Raw genomic sequence first — 19677 nt, forward strand, 5'->3', positions numbered from 1 at the left:
GGTAACCCACAACCTTCTGGCCAGCAACCCAGTTTCTAAAACTGCATATGTAAGGCTCTGGTCTGTCCAAGGACTAAGAGTAAACGGTCTACATGTTTTCTGCTATCCACTTTTGTTTTATAGGGAAGGGGCCATCCATTTTCATTTCAGAGAAGTCCAATCCCTCCCTAATAGAATATCCTCAGTGAGAGTGCGATCAAAAGGTTATTGTTGGCATTCAGATGCAGCTTGGACATTTCACCCATAAAACGAGACTAATTATCTTTCATGATTGGCCAAATGCTCTCATCATAATAGTATTTTGTTAAAATGGGTTACATGTCTCTCTGCTGGACATAATCCATTCCTAGGGGATTTTACCTAAAGTGACGTGTACAGGACAGATTTCCTGTACGTTTTCTTAAAATTGACACACAACAGAATATCATATCATTGCAATCAGTAGACTTCAGGGAATACCATATAAAAATTTTTAGTATTTACGTGGAAACTATTGGAACAAACCATGAAAACATTAACAAAAAACATACATTTGGCACGCTTTTTCATCACTTTTCTACTAAAAGTTTAAACGAAACGTATTTGTGGCCCATTTACTGTGTTTTCCAAACACCTTGAAACATTTTAAGCCATCATTGAGCTGTATGTACCAATTATTTATGGAGATATGGCCAAGTGAATATCGTCCAATATGGCCACATGTAGCTGGTTGGTAGACATGTGGAAATGGTCGCCAGGGGGTTAATGGACAAAACCTGTGATGGCATAGTAGCCAAAAATCCTTCTTTAGACATGCCCCAGCTGTGTGAAATTTGGTGGCTCTATCGCAAAGTCCACAATTCTCTCCCGTAGCCACTGGACTATGGTCAAAATGACCTCAATTTGACCCCCATGAAGGTCTTCAGAGTATTTTGAGTCAGAATTGTTGTCTATATTATCTGTGGGGTTTATTTAATGGGTAGATAACATTACAAAGTCATTTTGATATTATTTGTAATGATGTTACCATATTTTATTCTAACAGGAAACCCGAATTGCTGCCATTTTATTAAAATGGCTGCCTTGGTTGACTGACATGCTTACCAGACTGCCTCCAATCTTTAAAATGTTCCCGAATGTGGTATTTAGTATTAGTGTACCAAGTTTGATACTTGTATCATAAAGTGGAACAATCTCTGGTATATTTGGTTCTTATCCGCTGGACTAATAAAAAAATACTGTGTGTATTCTGTGGGCACAAAGGGAATGCTCAGAATTGGGAGCAATTTGTGTGTGTGTGTGAGTAAAGATAAAACCTCTACAGACGCCTCTACCAGCCACACACCTAAAATGTTATACTTGCAACAATACCAAACCTTAACTGGTTTTCCTTATTAAAAATAGCTGCTATAGGTTCATAATACATTGTTATTACACAGAGCTTTCTCTGCCCTTCCAAGACATAATATTAAAACAGCATATAACATTGTGCATTCATATGAGGAGCTGATCATTGCAATAACAACACGATGCTAATTAGTCGTTAACCAAGCAACTTTTGGCTCAATAGTGTAATCAACACTGGAAGATAATTCCAGTTACATCCTGTCTGTCTCATTATAAAACACTTATTTAAACAGCAGAGAACTCATGTTGAGAACAGTGTGATTATACTCTAGTAGGGCCATCGGTTGCGTAGGTAGAGAGTAGGGATGTGCATTGTTCCCTTTTAAGACGATTTGATACGTATCTAGATACATGGGCTCTGATACATACAGGATGTGATTCGGTTCACTAACATTTGTTGCATAAACACATTCATTTTCCAATCTAAATTCAAATCTGCTGCTGATGGAACTCATGAGCTGGGCCTCTCTGAGCTGGATCTGTGTGTGTGTGTGTGTGCGCGCGCGTGTGTGTGTGTGTGTGTGTGTGCGCGTGTGCGTGTGTGTGAATTATGTATGTCTATGGCAGGGTTTCACAACTGGCGGCCTGTGGGACAAATTTGGTTTATATGGCCCGCCAAGTTTTCTGAGAAAAAAAATCGTTTTTTTTCTCCCCTTGATAGATTAAAAACACCAGCAAATCAGTTCCAAATTCAAGAATTCTGTTCCCAGAGACACGTGATCGTATACAATTGGCTTGAAATGAAATCTGTTTGGAGTTTGGCTTTTACCTTTATTTAACTAGGCAAGTCAGTTAAGAACAAATTCTTATTTTCAATGACGGCCGAGGAACAGTGGGTTAACTGCCAGTTCAGAGGCAGAACAACATTATTGTACCTTGTCAGCCCGGGAATTTGAACTTGCAACTTTCCGGTTAATAGTCCAACGCTCTAACCACTAGGCTACCCTGCCGCCCCAAGCTCAGCAATAAAGGAGCCTCAACAGCACACAAATAACAATAACCTAGAAAACGACATAGGTTCACTCAACTAATAAAGCCTAATATCGCGAAGGCATTTTAGCATTTGAATGCTGAAGGTGCCGCGCAGATGTGTAAGATTGGGAAAAGGCCAGTTTTGACTAGGCTACTGATAATATATTGCCTGGGGTTGTGTGGAATGCAAAATTACTTGTAAATCAATGACTGTCAACACAGTAACATGCAATTCGAAACTGAAGGAGAGGACGCATCTATTGACTTAAAAGATGAGGTATTTGGTTGAAATAATGTAATATGAGCAAAACATTTTAGTGAACCGGCGATTCATAATGTTTTAATCGATCTTCTGACGGATGCGTGCTACCTACATTTGTTTCGGTTTGTGGTCTGCCGATCGATGCACTTAAACATTTTGAATCGGGGACCGGCGAATCATTACATCCCTAGTAGAGAGCATACTTGATTACTCTATTGACAGTGTGGGTAGGAAGAGCACTTCACAACACTATTAGCTACAAGGCAATCAATACCTAATTTACAGTAAGCATGTTCATTCTTGTTTCTTTGTCTACCCTTTGTTTCTTTACAACGAGTCACAAATTCTGATATACATTTCCATTTACACACTTAAAAAGGTTTGACAATTATATTATGTTCTATCAAATCAAGGTTTCCCAATCAAGCTAATCGTGCACAATTCAAGATTGAGTTCACATGTATATTTACAAAATATTAGAGCACCACCTTGTGGTAAAATGGATGTATTGAAGCATCAGTCAGTGGCTCAAATTCACTCAACAATATTAGTATTACATAAATAATTTTATTGCATCTTCATTTGCATCTTCATTCATTTGATCATTTCAGCCCAGGGACAGCCATACAGGGACAAGAAAGATCAGTAGCAGACAGATAAAGATGCAGGTAGGAAATACAGGTAAAAAGTAACCGAATGTTGACCAAAGAAACATTTCTGAAGCTAATGTACACACTACATTTGAAGAATCTACATACAATACCAGTCAAAAGTTGACACACCTATTCATTCCAGAGTTTTTCTTAATTTTTTTACTATTTTCTACATTGTAGAATATAGTGAGAACATCAAAACTATTAAATAACACAATCATGTAGTAACCCAAAAAAGTGTTAAAGAAATCAAAATATGTTTTATATTTGAGATTCTTCAAAGTAGCCACCCTCTGCCTTGTACACTCTTGGCATTTTCTCAACAAACTTCATGAGGTTCATGACCTGGAATGCATTTCAATTAACAGGTGTGCCTTGTTAAAAGTTCATTTCTTTCCTTCAGTTGTGTTGTGACAAGTCCATATAATGGCAAAAACAGTTTAAATAAGCAAAGAGAAATGACAGTCCATCATGACTTTGTGACATGAAGGTCAGTCAATCCGGAAAATGTCAAGAACTTTAAATATTTCTTCATCTTCAGTTGCAAAAATCATCAAGCGCTATGATGAAACTGGCTCTTGTGGTGGAATATTCTAATCAGGTGAGAGACTTTGTCATTTCTTCAAACAATCATCTTTATTCAAAATTGATTCATGAGTAGCGCCACTGTAATAGAAGACCCAGAGTTACTCTAATGCAGAGGATAAGTTCATTAGAGTTACCAGCCTCAGAAATTGCAGCCCAAATAAATTCTTCAGAGTTCAAGTTACAGACACATCTCAACATCAACTGTTTGGAGGAGACCGCATGAATCAGGCCTTCATGCTATAAAGAAACCACTACTAAAGGACAACAATAAGAAGAAGAGACTTGCTTGGGTCAAGAAACATGACAAATGGACATTAGACCGGTGGATATCTGTCCTTTGATCTTATGAGTCCAAATTTGAGATTTTTGGTTGCAACAACGGTGTCATTGTGAGACGCAGAGCAGGTGAACGGATGAGCTCCGCATGTGTGGTTCCCACCATGAAGCATGGAGGAGGTGGTGTGATGGTGCATTGCTGGTGACACTGTCAGTGATTTATTTGACCAAGAAGGAGAGTGATGGAGTGCTGCATCAGATGACTTGGCCTCTACAATAACCCAACCTCAACCCAATTGAGATGGTTTGGGATGAGTTGGACCGCAGAGTGAAGGAAAAGCAGCGAACAAGTGCTCAGCGTATGTGGGAACTCCTTCAAGACTGTTGGAAAAGCATTCCAGTTGAAGCTGGTTGAGAGAATGCCAAGAGTGTGCAAAGCTGTCAAGGCAAAGGGTGGCTACTTTGAAGAATCTCAAATATATTTAGATTTAACACTTTTGGTTTCTACATGATTCCATGTGTTATTTCATAGTTGATGTTTTCACTATTATTCTTCAATAGAGAAAATAGTATAAAAAATATAGATTAAAAAACTTGAATGAGTAGGTGTGTCAAATCTGACTGGTACTGTACGTTAAAGACTATTTAAGCTACTGGATGATATCTTAGGCCTAATGAACAGAGAATGGTTCTGGAATTTTAGGGCAACAAACCACACAAGAAAAACAAAGAAGTTCAGGAACATTATTCAAGGGAATGCATTTGAAGGCAGGATTTAGATCATCTCAAATACAGCACAAAGAAAGAAAGATGATTATAACCCATTGTATATCACAACTTTACTCTTCAGAATATTGCAGCAGAATGTAAACACAGATGTTTGTTTACATGGTTTATTGATTCTATTTCCGATATAGAATAGGGCATAAGACTCATTTCTTTGAATACAGTCAAGGATGTTGCATGTTTACAAAGAGAGCCACATCATTTAGTCTCTATCAACCTTTAAACATCTGTTTGAATTAAATATAGAAATAAAGACAAATAACACGTAACTCTACCACAGAGTTCAATTAAGATAAGTCATGAATGTTCTTCAAAACAAATAACATTTCTTTAAACCATACAGTATAAAACACAGATTCTTGCTTTACAATATGGCTTTTACATTTTTCAGTCTCTTCCTCCATCCAAATTACATCATTCAATGTACAATTTACAGTTCAAATGTACACAATAAAACAACTTGTGCTCTTCAAAGCTTTCTTCACATGAAATGCATTTTCTCACATTTAGGGCCAGGGATGTTTCCTGAGCATGATCTCATCACAACAGGAAAAACTCCTGGCCTTGCTCATTTTAAATAGAAAAAGTATAACCTATAGGTTAATAACTGGTTTCCTCCTGTTCAGTTTAGGCTACCACATAAACCTCTGTACAGCCGGACTATTTGGCCATTGAAAAGTCTTGTTGATGAAGATGTACAGCGTGGCTGCGTTGACGGCTGTATAGAACAGGAACTCCAGCACCAGTCTGGTGAGGGAGGGCAGGGGCATGTGGAGGCGGTAGAGCAGGTACGGAACAATAAAGTACCTGAACTCTAGCAGCTTCTGAGGCACTGTGGCCGCCAGCAGACACACCAGGAATGCCAGGCTCCAGAACAGTGACCGGGACTTCAGAGTGTCCATGAAGTTCCACGCTGCAAACACGTATGCCGGGATGAGGGCAAAACGCACCACCTCATGCTTCTGGAAGATCCTCTTCCACACGTAGAAGGGGTAGTGTCTGTTGTCGGCCAGGAGGTACTTGTGTACGAAGGTGAACTTCCACACTAGGAGAAGGCAGAGTCCCGTGATCAGTAAGTAGAGCAGTGGCTGCTTCTTGAGGTTCTGGATGAAGCGGAGAGCTCGGTGGTAGCACAGCGATGTGGGGCTGGAGAAGAAGAGGGCAAAGGAGAAGAAGTAGAAGAGCTGAGGGAAGTTGAGACAGGCCTCGTGACTGGATCTGTCTCCGACTATGATCCCATCATTCAACACAATGAATGCAATAAAACCCATAGCAACAAGAACGTACGGCCACGCCACTAACATCACAGCCTTCACATGATTGGCTGTGGTCAGGAATTCCAACAGGAAACGCATCACTCTCTTCACCCCGCTTACGGAGAAAGGTATCTGACAGGGCGACTTATCGTCCTTTTTCTTCGACTGTTCTGTCCTCCAAGTTTCGTCCATCTTGTTGGCCACAACCGTGCTGGCGCAGAACGCCACCCAGATGATGTTGGTCTGGCGGAAGAATATGGCGAAGACGCTGATGAGTGCCGAGGCTTTGTGACAGCCGTACAGGGTCATGAGGTACGTGAAGAGACTGAAGAAAGTAGATCCGGCATCTGTGTAGTAGAGGAAGTTGAAGAAGTAGAGCACGGGGAAGGTGGACAGGGACAGGGCTGAGAGAACTCTGCGGGAGGCAGTCTGAAAGAGAAATCATGGTTGTTATGACTAACAAAAGGAATGCAATTGAAGCTTTAAGGACATTCAATACATTTTTCAAGGTCTTTTAATTTATACCAAACTTATTTGAGTAAGGTGAGTAAAAGTTGGACTGGAGCAAAAGCCTGCACAGTGCACACACTGCAGCTTGCCACACGAGCTGGCCACCCTTGAGGATGTTATAAATGTAATAACATGTAAAGACATTATTACCTTCTCTTTAAGGTGGAGCTTGCAGATGATGAGATACAGCAGGTAGAGGATACCACCGTTGAAGAGGAGGTTGATGAAGCGCAGCATCGCCGTAGAACACACTACCTTCCCTGTGAGGTCCACTAGCCACACCACTGGCTTGATCACACCCACTGACGCCAGGTACAGGCCAGGAAGCGTGGTGATCATTGGGTCCCACTGGAACAACAAAGAGAAAGGAAAAAGATCCCGTTAAAGAGCCTCTACTACATCATTAAACATAAAAGGGTTCATGTTTTTCAAGTTAGAGAGATGCCAAATGGTTTAGTTACATATAGGGATATATACCACTGCAGAATTACAATACTTTTCAGAATTCAGGCATATTATCCACAATAATGACCAGCGATAGTCTGATCTGTCTATGTTCATCGTCACAGATGGTTTAGTTAAGGGTTAAAAAGTCAATCTAGCAATCTGTCACAATATTCCAAGGACAAGCGTTGCGTTAATCCGACAAACAACAATAACAAAATCAAGGACATAGCAAAACAATACCTCGTTAAACTTCCCGTAGCAGTATTTCTGAGCTTGACGGACGTGAAATATTTCGTCCATGTAGGGCTCCCTTTGCTCCCGAGTTATTTTGGAGAACAGGAGACACGAAACCAAAAAGTTGGTGCTGCAGAGAGCAGTGAAAATGTACCTTTCGAATTTCTCCATCTTCACCTACGAATTCTGAACGAACGCAGAAATAATTCTAAAATTAGCTAGATACGTATATATGGTGTACACTACATACGTTTAATTTCAAGTTAAGTAAGCATGAAATTGAAATAAGATTACAAAAATATACAGATCTTCCATCTAGCTAAAACGGATAAATTTCGATTTTTTGACAGCTTGGTGGTCCGTCAGTGAAAGGTAGTCCGTACGGAAGCTGTTTTAGAATTCTGATGTCCCTATCAGTATCATTTCACAAATAATGTATTTGCTTCTCTGTTGTACATACGTTTAAAAAATGCGAGCATATATGTATTATATTTTATTTCATAATATGTATTAACAATTTACAAGTTCAGCATACAGATTTTTTTGTCGAGTAAAACCGGAACCTTTTAGATTAATTGTGCTACTTTGTTTTTGTTCCCTCTATTTATTTTTTTAACCACGTGAGATGGTCTAACAAATGTTCGGCTCTTGTTTCATCCACAAAGTTTTCTTCCGTTATGTATTCAACTCAAGAATTGTAACTCTTTCCTGATCGTACTGTAACTCAGTTGCTATTCAAAGATGTCAGAAACGCCGCAGAATTTAGGAAAAATGTAATGGAAGGAAAGATTAATGGTGCCTTGATAAACCCGTCTATGGTGAGACAATGTAACTAGCTGGCTAGACATTTTGGTTTGATGTAATGTATGAATGCTTGACTGAAGTTGATGCAATGATCCACACATTTATTTTTGCAGATAGTGAACCCCTTCCAAGTTGCTAGTGGCAGCAAACAAGGCAGACCATTTACATAGCACGAGTAGACAATGAGTTTATATTCCGAAATCATCTACAACCTTTCACCCACTAATAATGTAAGGAGCCTCTAAAAGTATCACACACACACATTGACACACCTTTCTAAGTAATATCCCATCCTAATGTCTAATCCTTTAGATTTCAGAGGCTTTCAAGAGGTTTGGGATATCAGACAGTGATGGTGCTCTTCTCATAGTTCTGGTCCATCCCAAAGAGGAGACGCAGCACATGAGTGACATCATTGCCAAGGTGGACGGACAACAGATTCCAGTTGAAGATGTCTCCATGTTGACCGACCCTGCTAAGATCAAAAAGGTTGGTCTTGTTTTTCTTTGTCAGTCTTGTTTTTCCTTTGAGTGTTGGGCGCACACACACACTAATATAATATTTACAGTGCCTTCAGAAATGATTCAGATCCCATGACTTCATCCACATTTTTGTTTACGTTACAGCCTTATTCTAAAATGTATAAAAATATATATAATTCCCAGCAATCTACACATAATGACATAATGACAAAGCGAAAACAGATTCATTAAAAATAAAAAAACATATTTACATAAGTAATCAGACCCTTTGCTATGACACTCGAAATTGAGCTCTGGTACATCCTGTTTCCATTGATCATCCTTGAGATGTTTCTACAACTTGATTGGAGGCCACCTGTGGTAAATGTAATTGTTTGGATAGGATTCGGAAAGGTACCACAGTTGACAGTGCATGTCAGAGCAAAAACCTTGCCATGAGGTCAAAGGAATTATCCGTAGCTAGCACTCTGAGACAGGATTGTGTCGAGGTACAGATCTGGGGAAGGGTACCAAAAATGTCTGCAGCATTGAAGGTCCCCAAGAACACAGGGGACCCATCATTCTTAAATTGAAGAAGCTTTGAACCACCAAGACTCTTCCTATTGCTGGGCACCCGGCCAAACTGAACAATCGGGGGAGAAGGGCCTTGGTCAGGGAGGGGAGGGGACCAAGAACCAGATGATCTCTGACAGAGCCACAGAGTTCCTTTGTGGAGATGGGAGAACCTTCCAGAAGGACAACCATCTCTGCAGCACTCCATCAATCAGGCCTTTATGGTAGAGCTGCCAGACTGAAGCCACTCCTCAGTAAAAGGCACGTGACAGCCCGCTTGGAGTTGTCAAATGGCACCTAAATGACACGATTCTCTGGTCTGAAGAAACCAAGAGTGAACTCTTTGTCCTCAATGCCAAGCATCACGTCTGGTGGAAACCTGGCACCATGGTGGTGGCAGCATCATGCTGTGGGGGTGTTTTTCAGCGGCAGGGGCTTGGAGACTAATGTCCTTGCTTCAACAAAGTACTGAGTAAAGGGTCTGAATACTTAGGTAAATGTGTTGTTTTTATATATATAGATATATTTAATACATTTGCAAACATTTCTGAATGCCTGTTTCTGCTTTGCTATTATTGGCTATTGTTTGTAGATTGATGAGGGTGGAAAAAATGTAATCAATTTTAGAATAAGGCTGTTATGTAACAAAATGTGGAAAAAGTCAATGGGTCTGAATACTTTCCAAATGCACTTACATTTGGCAGTGATTTTGCAGCATGCAAAATGTACGTCTATGTAAACATGTTGTGTTATTGGCTTTTGATGTTGCAATGGCGAATAATTTTTTTCTATACCATTTTTAACTCCATATGACTCATCTCGGCAGGTAGGGCGGCAGGTAGCCTAGTGCGTTGGACTTGTAACCGAAAGGTTGCAAGATCGAATCCCCGAGCTGACAAGGTAAAAATCTGTCGTTCTGCCCCTGAACAAGGCAGTTAACCCACTTCCTAGGCCGTCATTGAAAATAAGAATTTGTTCTGAACTGACTTGCCTAGTTAAATAAAGTTCAAATAAAAAAATCTCACTGACAGTGTATTTTAGAAAGGACAGTAATATTTTAGAATTAGCACTTTTGGAGAGTGAAGAACTAAAGTGTCACCAACTGGTTTTTAAATGCACTTTTGGGACAGCAATACTGAAGCTCTTTTGCAAAATGTAGATGTGGAATGTGGCCCCTCTTGGTATTGAGACTCGTCGATACACAAACACTCCCTTAGATAAACGTGTCTGATCTTTTTGTAACGATGGATCCATCAAAACAAAGCGACATTAGGAATGATCTTTTTTGTCAACTGTCAAGCTATAATAAACATTTTAATGTTCTAGATGAAAATAATAAATTGTGTGATTTTCTCAGGTAACAATATTGTACCTTATCCCACCTTATCCTCCAACGGAGACGTTTATTTTTAAAGACCTAAATGTCCTTTTTTTCTGTTGTCTGCAGGATGGCAACCAAAGATGTCATGTAGCTCAACAAGAAGACATGGCAGTAAATGGAATGTTCTATCATTTGTTTTGTTGCACAATGTCATAAAACAAATGTTTTCCTCCTTGAATATGTTATTAAACATGTGCATTTTTATTTTTTATATGACTGTTAATTTACACATCAGCAATGTTGAATCTGGTTAGAAAATGACAGATGTGTAAAAACATCAGAGGACCAAACAGGGTTATTAACTATAGCTAGATTACTATCCAATTGGGTACAGATTTTCATGCAAATACTCAAAAATCACATTTCCCCATCAGAGCTGTTTAATCTAATCAAATTGACTTGTGGATTAAAAGCTGAGCGTGAGGATGTAGTGCACATTTAAATAACTTTTGTGTTTTAATTCCCATTTATCGAATTTAAAAAAGTACGTGGGTTGTCATCGCATTTTCAACTCAACTGATGGTTTTGTCACAAAACATTGCGTTATATCGAGAATGTGCCCACCATTGTGCCCACTCGCCTTGGCATGTGTGCTCTTGCCTACAGCTCACATATACAGTGTGGGTATTGCCTACATGAAGAGCTTTTTATGGACAAATTAGCAAAATGATTTGTATTTGTTAAATGGCAGCCAAGCATTGATCATGTCACCAGATTAAGATCCTTGATATTGGAAAGCAGCATGAATCTCATCAACATGCACTTTCGCCACCCTGTGAAGTTCATAATTTATTTAATCTGTAGCTGAATACCTCAATCACACTACCAGTGTCATTGCATTTTGGTACACCAGAAGTACATTAATTTCCAATGGAAACGCTGAGTTTGTCTTGCAGCATTGTGTTGAGTCCGTTGCAGTGTGTTCTGTGTGGTGCATGCCTTGAATTTATCGAACATATACAGTGGGCCAAAAATGTATTTAGTCAGCCACCAGTTGTGCAAGTTCTCCCACTTAAAAAGATGAGAAAGGCCTGTACTTTTCATCATAGGTACACTTCAACTATGACAGACAAAATGAGAAAAAAAATCCAGAAAATCACATTGTAGGATTTTTAATGGATTTATTTGCAAATTATGGTGGAAGTAGTATTTGGTCACCTACAAACGAGCCAGACACCTGTCCACAACCTCAAACAGTCACACTCCAAACTCCACTATGGCCAAGACCAAAGAGCTGTCAAAGGACACCAGAAACAAAATTGTAGACCTGCACCAGGCTGGGTAGTTAGAAGTTTTGTATTTCGTCCCCTTTTTCCTAGTGCGCAATGACTACATCATGTTAGTGGCTACAAACTTGTTGGATGCATTTGCAGTTTGTTTTGGTGGTGTTATGTTTTATTTTCATATATCATTCCTTTGTAGACAAATAATACAAATTCGCTATCTGTTAGCCAATGCGAGAAAAGCAACAAATTTGCCTCATCAACAGATCGTGGCAGTAGGCTACAGATAGAAGAGGTAGCCAGCAGCGCGTCAAGACGCTATCTTTTTTTGACCTAAGTGTCTGAACACGAGACGGAAAATCACCATAGAGGGATTCTGTCATGATAGAATGAGCACAATGTGAAGGAGATCGTGATGCATTTGTACAATTCCTTGAGGCTGTGCAAGTGCTCCAGGGGAGATGTGGCATTTTATATAAATGTGAGGATGGCTCTTCTAGCTCATGAACTTGGTTATGCAGCTCTTAAAATAAGAAAATAAGCACAGTTCTAGGGATTCCTTCCTTACATCTCTGCTCATATCAGAGACATGACAGGAGAGTGAAAGTAAATAAAAAAGGAGAGTAGCCCATTATTGTCAAGTAACTTGCTGTCTATAAATAATCATATGTATTTGCTCCAGTAACTAGAAAGTGTTATTCAAAGGGATAGCTATTTAAACGTGGGAAAAATATAACTAGGCAATACAATAAGACTGTCACATATACAATTGAAGTCAGAAGTTTACATACACCTTAGCCAAATACATTTAAACTCAGTTTTTCACAATTCCTGACATTTAATCCTAGTAAAAATTCCCGGTTTTAGGTCAGTTAGGATCACCACTTTATTTTAAGAATGTGAAATGTCAGAATAATAGTAGAGAGAATGGTTTATTTCAGCTTTTATTTCTTTCATCACATTCCCAGTGGGTCAGAAGTTTACATACACCTAATTAGTATTTGGTAGCATTTCCTTTAAATTGTTTAACTTGGGTCAAACGTTTTGGGTAGCCTTCCACAAGCTTCCCACAATAAATTGGGTGAATTTTGGCCTATTTCTCCTGACAAAGCTGATGTAACTGAGTCAGGTTTGTAGACCTCCTTGCTCGCACACGCAGTTCTTCCCACAAATTTTCTGTAGGATTGAGGTCAGGACTTTGTGATGGCCACTACAATACCTTGACTTTGTTGTCCTTAAGCCATTTTGCCACAACTTTGGAAGTATGCTTGGGGTCATTGTCCATTTGTTAAGACCCATTTGCGACCAAGCTTTAACTTCCTGACTGATGTCTTGAGATGTTGCTTCAATATATCCACATAATTTTCCTACCTCATGATGCCATCTATTTTGTGAAGTGCACCAGTCCCTCCTGCAGCAAAGCATCCCCACAACATGATGCTGCCACCCCCGTGCTTCACAGTTGGGATGGTGTTCTTCGGCTTACAAGCCTCCCGCTTTTTCCTCCAAACATAATGATGGTCATTATGGCCAAACAGTTCTATTTTTGTTTGATCAGACCAGAGGACATTTCTCCAAAAAGTATGACCTTTGTCCCCATGTGCAGTAGTCTGGCTTTTTTATGGTGGTTTTGGAGCAGTGGCTTCTTCCTTGCTGAGCGGCCTTTCAGGTTATGTAGATATAGGACTCGTTTTACTGTGAATATAGATACTTTGTTCTGGGATTGATTTGCACTTTCGCACCAAAGTAAGTTCATCTCTAGTCGACAGAACACGTCTCCTTCCTGACCGGTATGAAGGTCCATGGTCCATGGTGTTTATACTTGCGCACTATTGTTTGTACAGATGAACGTGGTACCTTTAGGCGTTTGGAAATTGCTCCCAAGGATGAACCAGACTTGTGGTGGTCTGCAATTTTTTTTCTGGGGTCTTGGTTGATTTCTTTTGATTTTCCCATGATGTCAAGCAAAGACGCACTGAGTTTGATGGTAGGCCTTGAAATACATCCACAGGTACACCTCCAATTGACTCAAATTATGTCAATTAGCCTATCAGAAGCTTCTAAAGTACTTTACGTACAGTAAAAATATGCTGATATTTTTTATTTTACTAGGCAAGTCAGTTAAAGAACAAATTCTTATTTAGAATGACGGCGTACCCTGGCCAAACCCTAACTCAGACGATACTGGGCCAATTGTGCACCTCCCTATTTACACAGTGTAAAGGGATCATCAACGAGGGGCTATGCGTTCTATGGAAAATAAGGAGCGAAATGGAAGCAGTGTTCTACGATGCTGTAGCAGAGTGGAACTAACCTTCCACTGATTTGCATTATTTTCCAGAGAATGCATGGAACCCAGAGTTATTTATCCCTTTTATACCATGGCTATAATGTAATAGATTTGCTGCTAGAAATGTGTTTGACATCCACTGAAGTAGCTAGCAAGTTAACTAGATAGCCACAGTAGTTGCCATGGTAACCACAGACTTGCTAGTTTAGCTAACCAGGCCATCAGTCCTAGCTTGCCATTATGAAAATCTAGTTCAACAATGCCAATAACGTTTTCAATTTGACTTTTGCTTTCAAAAGCAGCTCAAACATAGAAGAAGAAGAATGAACTGTAGCCATTGAATTCTACCTGGCGTTACAGGGAAATAGTGCATGCTCCAGAATGCCAATCCCATGAAAAGGGAAAGTGGGGTTACTGAGGAGGATTTTAGGGAATTGGAAGGAGTCACACAGATGACTATGCCCAAAACATCTCAGGCTCTAACAAAGCAATGAAGCAGGAAGCAGCAAAACGTATGTGGGCCAGATCAGTCAGTCGATGAGAGGCTCTCAGATGGTGACAGTACTTCATACAAGGCAGTTGTCACATTAGATCCTTAACCAGGCATTAAGATATGAAAACTGGAATGCATCAATCATGCCCACAAGAGGATGGGAACAGCGCTACGGACACTTAGTGCCTTGGGGGAGAGATGTAATAAAATGTAAGAATATAAACTTCTATTACAGGGGTGCAGTTCTTGATAACCAGGGTGATGTAGAGGGGATAAAGACTGCTGTCTGGTTTCTCCATTCTATGTCAACAGACAACTCATACTCACAGTAGATGCTCGTCATCTTGGTTCTGGCACAAAAACTATGCAGGCAATATATTATTTTGATGTAGAGGTTGCACAGAAAATGGTGCCTGTATAACATAGGATGTCAAATTACAACCTCCTCAAAAGAATGAAGCACGGAGGAACGCAGAATGGAAATTAATCTCGAAATTCCGTAATATGGTGCCCCAAAACAGTCTTTGTGGGCAAAAGCCGCATTGCTGCAGGCAAGGCAGCCAGTATGGCAGTAGCCACATTTGACAAGGGTGCCACTGCTGTATCAAATGTGATGGACAGATTGTGGCTTGACAACATTTCTGATGACACTGGATGCAATCAGAGAGGAGGGTGAGAGGCATGTTGTGAGAGCTGATGCTGTTTCAACAGTGTGTGCCAAGCGTAGTTGAAGACACAGTCCAAAACGTTAACAGGCTCCAGCAACAACTCAAGTAGTGCCTTACATTATGGGGCTGGCTGGCATAGCTAATTCATCCATGAACTTCTGCATACTTCATCAGCCTTTTATGTGAAAAATAATAACGCAATTAACCTATCTTTATCAGCCATTTTCTCAAAATGACCTGTTTCCCATGCACCAAGTAGTTTTCTCAGCCTTCAAAAGAGGTACATTTACACTATTCCACACACTGGTTCTTAGGACTTATAGACAAACTTGTCCAGAGGCTTTTTAAAAAATATCTCAGAATTTTTTATTTCAAGTGGCATTTTAACTGTAAATGTGTGCAAAATATCGCCTCGATCACACCGACAGCGTTATTGCATTTTGGTACACCGGAAGTACATTCATTTCCAATGGAGCGCTGCGTTTGCCTTGCAGCGTGTTCTGTGTAGTGCATATGTTGGAACTATCGTATGCGTAGACGGCTTGACAGAAATGGTAGCAGAAGGTGAATGTTGAACTTTTGCTGCACACATATCCAGATGATGCTACGTAACATTTTGCGCAATGACACTGTTGGTATGATCAAGGCGTATGCAGCCGTCATACGTGTGAAGTGTTTTTAAAACATTTTTATAAATGAAAACAACAATATGAAATAACAACATGAAAAAACAATATACTGATAAACTGCTGAGCATTGGAAGTCTGAGCATTGGATGTATTATCACCCCCCTCCAAAAAAATCTAAATAATTCTGACTTGAACCCTATATCGAAAAATGTATTATTGTGATATGCAAATTCGTGCTGATGATCATATTGATGATCATTATCTGTTTCCAGAGTATGGGGATCTGCTATATTGGAAAGAGCACATTTTAGGATTTCACTCTAGAGGTATGTACTGTATCAAGTTAATTATTGAGATACATTAGCCATAGTAATGATTAAACACGTTTGTCTGTAATAACAATATCTGCGTTGCTGTTTTTCTGTCAGTATTTAGAGACGAAGCCGGCGAACTTTGTCTCCATTGAGGATGGGAAAATCATGTCTGAACGTAAAGGTAACGCTGTGTGATATCCTCAGTGGTATCTTCTGTGTTACTGCTTGTCCCACTATCCTTATAAGAGTACGGCTCTTCCAATGGTAAACCTTTACATTAACGACTGGTTCTCTTCCTCCTCTCAGGTTGGTGCACCCTGACTCTAGGCCAAAGGGCTAGGGTTGGTTGGCTAGGATTGGTGGGCAGAGGGACGCATGGTTTGTTGTGGACAAAGACATCACTACTGGAGAAGTGTTTGTGGTAAGGTATGGTTTCTACCTCTTCGATACTGTTATAGCTAATTGAGTCCTAAACAACCGGCCTAGCTACAGTACAAGATATGAGGCAGATCTCCCGCCTCCTTGCTGTTATTTGCTGTTGATTCTCAATGGGATTCTGATTCTAAACTCCCTAACATCAGGGTCCGACCACCAATCACCCGGCTCTATTCAGAGACGAGGTACGAACAGATCGTTTCCATTGGATAACAGAGGACCCTCCCACTGAGCTGATCCAGACTAAGATGGAGTGTCTCTTCCGCTTCATCCACCAGATGCCTCTCAGTGAGTCACATGACACGTTAGGGCCAGACACAGTTTGTAAGGAAGTGTCATTTAATAATACCTTTACCTCCCGTACGACTTAAACAGATTTAATGGGTTAAAAAATGTACACTTCGAAAGTGTTAGTGTCATGTTAATAAAGTGTTGGTAACTTGTTAATAACACAGCTCCTTGCACTGTGACCTTGAACATGAATGGCTCTGTGTGGATCATGCTGTCTCAGTCAATCAGAGCACTCACACTAGGACAGGTAAGCACTCTGTTGTTTCCCACACATAGACATGTAAGCCGTCTGGCTCACCCTTTTTCAGAGTTTTGGCAGTTGGTTTTGTTACTTCCTAGGGATGTGTTTTTCATTTTTTGTTGTAAAACTATGATTAAAATGTCTATAGGCCATTTTCAAATTGATTTATTGTCATTAGGTCAGCTTTTAGAAGTAAAGCCAACCCATGTACTGTTACAGTCGTTTTCGTTCATCTGTGTGAGCTGGTGCGTTAGTGTTAGTCCCAGTGTGTTATTCCTTAAGATCCTGATTAGCCAGCGAACAAAGGCCTATCATAGGCCCAACAAACGTAGGCAGCTGCTCCAGTGTGTCTCTGATTTCCCTGACAGGGATTACTCCAGACTCTAGTCAGGGCACAAAGAGCCTTGTCCACGCTTGGATTACCCCCTTTCTTCATGTGCTATCCCATAACCCACTGCTCTGAGAAAACAATATGGCCGAGACGCGTTTGTCTTGGAGCTCTGGGCTTGAGGCCAGAGTGCGGGTAGATGAATAGAGAAGCGATAGAGAATAGTGGTGTGTGTGCTCAAATGTGGAGGTTAGTTCAGAGGAACTAGTAGTCAATATTCAGCATCAATGTCTTCCACTAACATCAATTTTCTGTTCCTGTCTTATCTACCTTGATGTTGAATGAGTAGCCTTGCTTCAAAAATTCCGTCAGTGTCTGCTCCTCACTATCCTCCCTTCTAACTTCTTATTCACTTCCCTCATCTCCCCCCAGTTTGCAGTGCTGTACAAGGGGGACGAGTGTCTGGGCAGTGGGAAGATCGTCCGTCTGGGCCTCACAGAGCACACACTCCAACAGGGACGAGACCGCATGAAGGAAGCCCCTGTGGCCAAGGAGAGGACTCCGGAACCAGCCAGCTGAGACTGAGAAAGACTTCCTAGGCCAACTATCAATATGGACCTAACCATACCTTCCAGACTTCAGTCACACTGCTGCTGGACAAGACTACTGTACTCACACAGGCCTTATCCCATTCTCTGAACCACTACTGTAGAACAGAAGAGAACACTGATCATGCTTTTGGGCCTGTCCACTCATCAAAAAAGCACACACTCAAAAACGTCCACTGTACTGTTGCACTCAGTTGATACTTCTTCCTATTATGGTACTTGTGATGTACAGTATTATTTGATAGTGTGGACTGTGTAAAATCATATACATGGTAATTCATTGTCTTATTTATTTATTTGGACAGATTATTAGAAAATGTGAAATGCATATTTGAAAAATGATGGCTTTTGTTAAAATCCAAACAAACAGTGCCTTTTCCTTTCAACGAAACACATTTAGCATGGAACTGCATTCTTTTGAACTACTGTGTAAAATATCCAATATGTAAATAGAGAATAACTTGATTAAGTGATTAAACTTACAATTGTTTTAAATAAGTGATTTCTGTGGCCAGCAGAAAACCTCACTGAAGAAATCCAGTTAATGTATGTGAGTCACTTTACATCTGTTTCCCGTCCTCTTCCACTCTCTCCAAAAGGGGGCGAACACGCATAAGTTATACTGAGTCTTCTAAACTTTTTCCTATGCACTGTTTCTGGTGGTTAAAATAACAGTATTGATGTTATACCAGGTGGAATGTATAGGTAACTGCCTAAATAATGGAAACACTGGAGTAAATGATGGATACAAAGTATATTGAAAGCATGTGCTTCCGCACAGGTGTGGTTCCGGAGTTCATTAAGCAATTAACATCACATGATACTTAGGGTGTATAAAATGCTGGGCAGCTCATTATTTTGACTGCCATGGCCATAGGATGTCAATGCCCCCGTCCACAGGGCACGAGTAATCACAATGGTTTGATGAGCATGAAAATGATGGAAACTATAAGCCATGGCTGTCACCCAATCTGAACCCTTATGGGAGATTCTGGAGTGGTCCCTGAGACAGCGTTTTCCACCACCATCAACAAAACACCAATTTATGGAATTTCTTGTGGAAGAATGGTGTCACATCCCTCCAATAGAGTTCCAGACACTTGTAGAATCCATGCCAAGGTGCATTGAAGCAGTTCTGACTCGTGGTGACCCAACGCCCTATTAAGACACTTTATGTTGGGGTTTTCTTTATTTTGGTAGTTACCTGTACCTGTTCAATGATTTTGCAGAGTATGCATTATTTCATTTAGTTCCATGCATACCTTCATTTTCAATGGTGATGTGATTTCCATGGGAATAAAACCTACAATTCGCCAAAAGTTGAATGAAAGCGCCATACATTACAAACAGGTGCAAGGGCCACTTTTTCATTAAATCAGGCTACATTAAGATGGATACCAACATAAATGGTAGGATGGAGGAAGCAATGGATTATAATCTAATTTCAAATGGATGATCTGGAGAGTTATGTATATTCTGAAAAGAAATTCATAAACTGACCATAATAAGTGATAATCCAACTCCACAATACAAGTCCAAGCACATGGGCCAATTCTAAATCAATAAAT

The 19677-nt window shown here is 40.2% G+C and overlaps 2 protein-coding genes and 1 pseudogene across 3 annotated transcripts; 2 read left to right on the top strand and 1 right to left on the bottom strand.

Annotated features, from left to right (window-relative positions):
• Positions 1-3894: 3894 nt before the first annotated feature.
• Positions 3895-7749, bottom strand: LOC109896820 (putative Dol-P-Glc:Glc(2)Man(9)GlcNAc(2)-PP-Dol alpha-1,2-glucosyltransferase). The gene is made up of 3 exons (XM_020491204.2): positions 7377-7749; positions 6840-7037; positions 3895-6608 (listed from the first exon to the last, which is right to left on the bottom strand). Exons 1-3 carry the CDS (start codon positions 7539-7541, stop codon positions 5556-5558), a joined length of 1416 nt encoding a protein of 471 aa, XP_020346793.1. The 5' UTR covers positions 7542-7749; the 3' UTR covers positions 3895-5555.
• A 106-nt stretch (positions 7750-7855) lies between these two features.
• LOC109896821 (EKC/KEOPS complex subunit TPRKB-like) lies at positions 7856-10798 on the top strand. Of its 2 annotated transcripts, XR_004211012.1 has the most exons (4): positions 7864-8188; positions 8487-8663; positions 10035-10108; positions 10656-10798. XR_004211012.1 is itself a non-coding variant. In XM_020491205.2 (3 exons), exons 1-3 carry the CDS (start codon positions 8147-8149, stop codon positions 10743-10745), a joined length of 309 nt encoding a protein of 102 aa, XP_020346794.1. In that variant the 5' UTR covers positions 7856-8146; the 3' UTR covers positions 10746-10798. The 2 variants fall into 2 exon arrangements, 1 of the variants encoding a protein (XP_020346794.1); XM_020491205.2 differs by lacking the exon at positions 10035-10108 and having other exon boundaries at positions 7856-8188.
• Positions 10799-13792: 2994 nt separating this feature from the next.
• Positions 13793-18385, top strand: LOC109896408 (mitochondrial tRNA-specific 2-thiouridylase 1-like; annotated as a pseudogene).
• The last annotated feature ends 1292 nt before the right edge of the window (positions 18386-19677 follow it).

The sequence above is a fragment of the Oncorhynchus kisutch genome, linkage group LG9, assembly GCF_002021735.2.
Source record: "Oncorhynchus kisutch isolate 150728-3 linkage group LG9, Okis_V2, whole genome shotgun sequence".
Classification (NCBI taxonomy): Eukaryota; Metazoa; Chordata; class Actinopteri; order Salmoniformes; family Salmonidae; genus Oncorhynchus; species Oncorhynchus kisutch.

Excerpts from the sequence above, each read along its gene's own strand:
- LOC109896821 (XM_020491205.2), top strand. The coding sequence starts at position 8,147 with ATGGAAGGAAAGATTAATGGTGCCTTGATAAACCCGTCTATG. Across the intron at positions 8,189-8,486 it reads CCTTGATAAACCCGTCTATG|ATTTCAGAGGCTTTCAAGAG; the intron begins GTGAGACAATGT and ends CTAATCCTTTAG. Across the intron at positions 8,664-10,655 it reads ACCCTGCTAAGATCAAAAAG|GATGGCAACCAAAGATGTCA; the intron begins GTTGGTCTTGTT and ends TGTTGTCTGCAG.
- LOC109896820 (XM_020491204.2), bottom strand. The coding sequence starts at position 7,541 with ATGGAGAAATTCGAAAGGTACATTTTCACTGCTCTCTGCAGCACCAAC. Across the intron at positions 7,038-7,376 it reads GCTACGGGAAGTTTAACGAG|TGGGACCCAATGATCACCAC; the intron begins GTATTGTTTTGC and ends TTGTTGTTCCAG. Across the intron at positions 6,609-6,839 it reads AGCTCCACCTTAAAGAGAAG|ACTGCCTCCCGCAGAGTTCT; the intron begins GTAATAATGTCT and ends TTTCTCTTTCAG.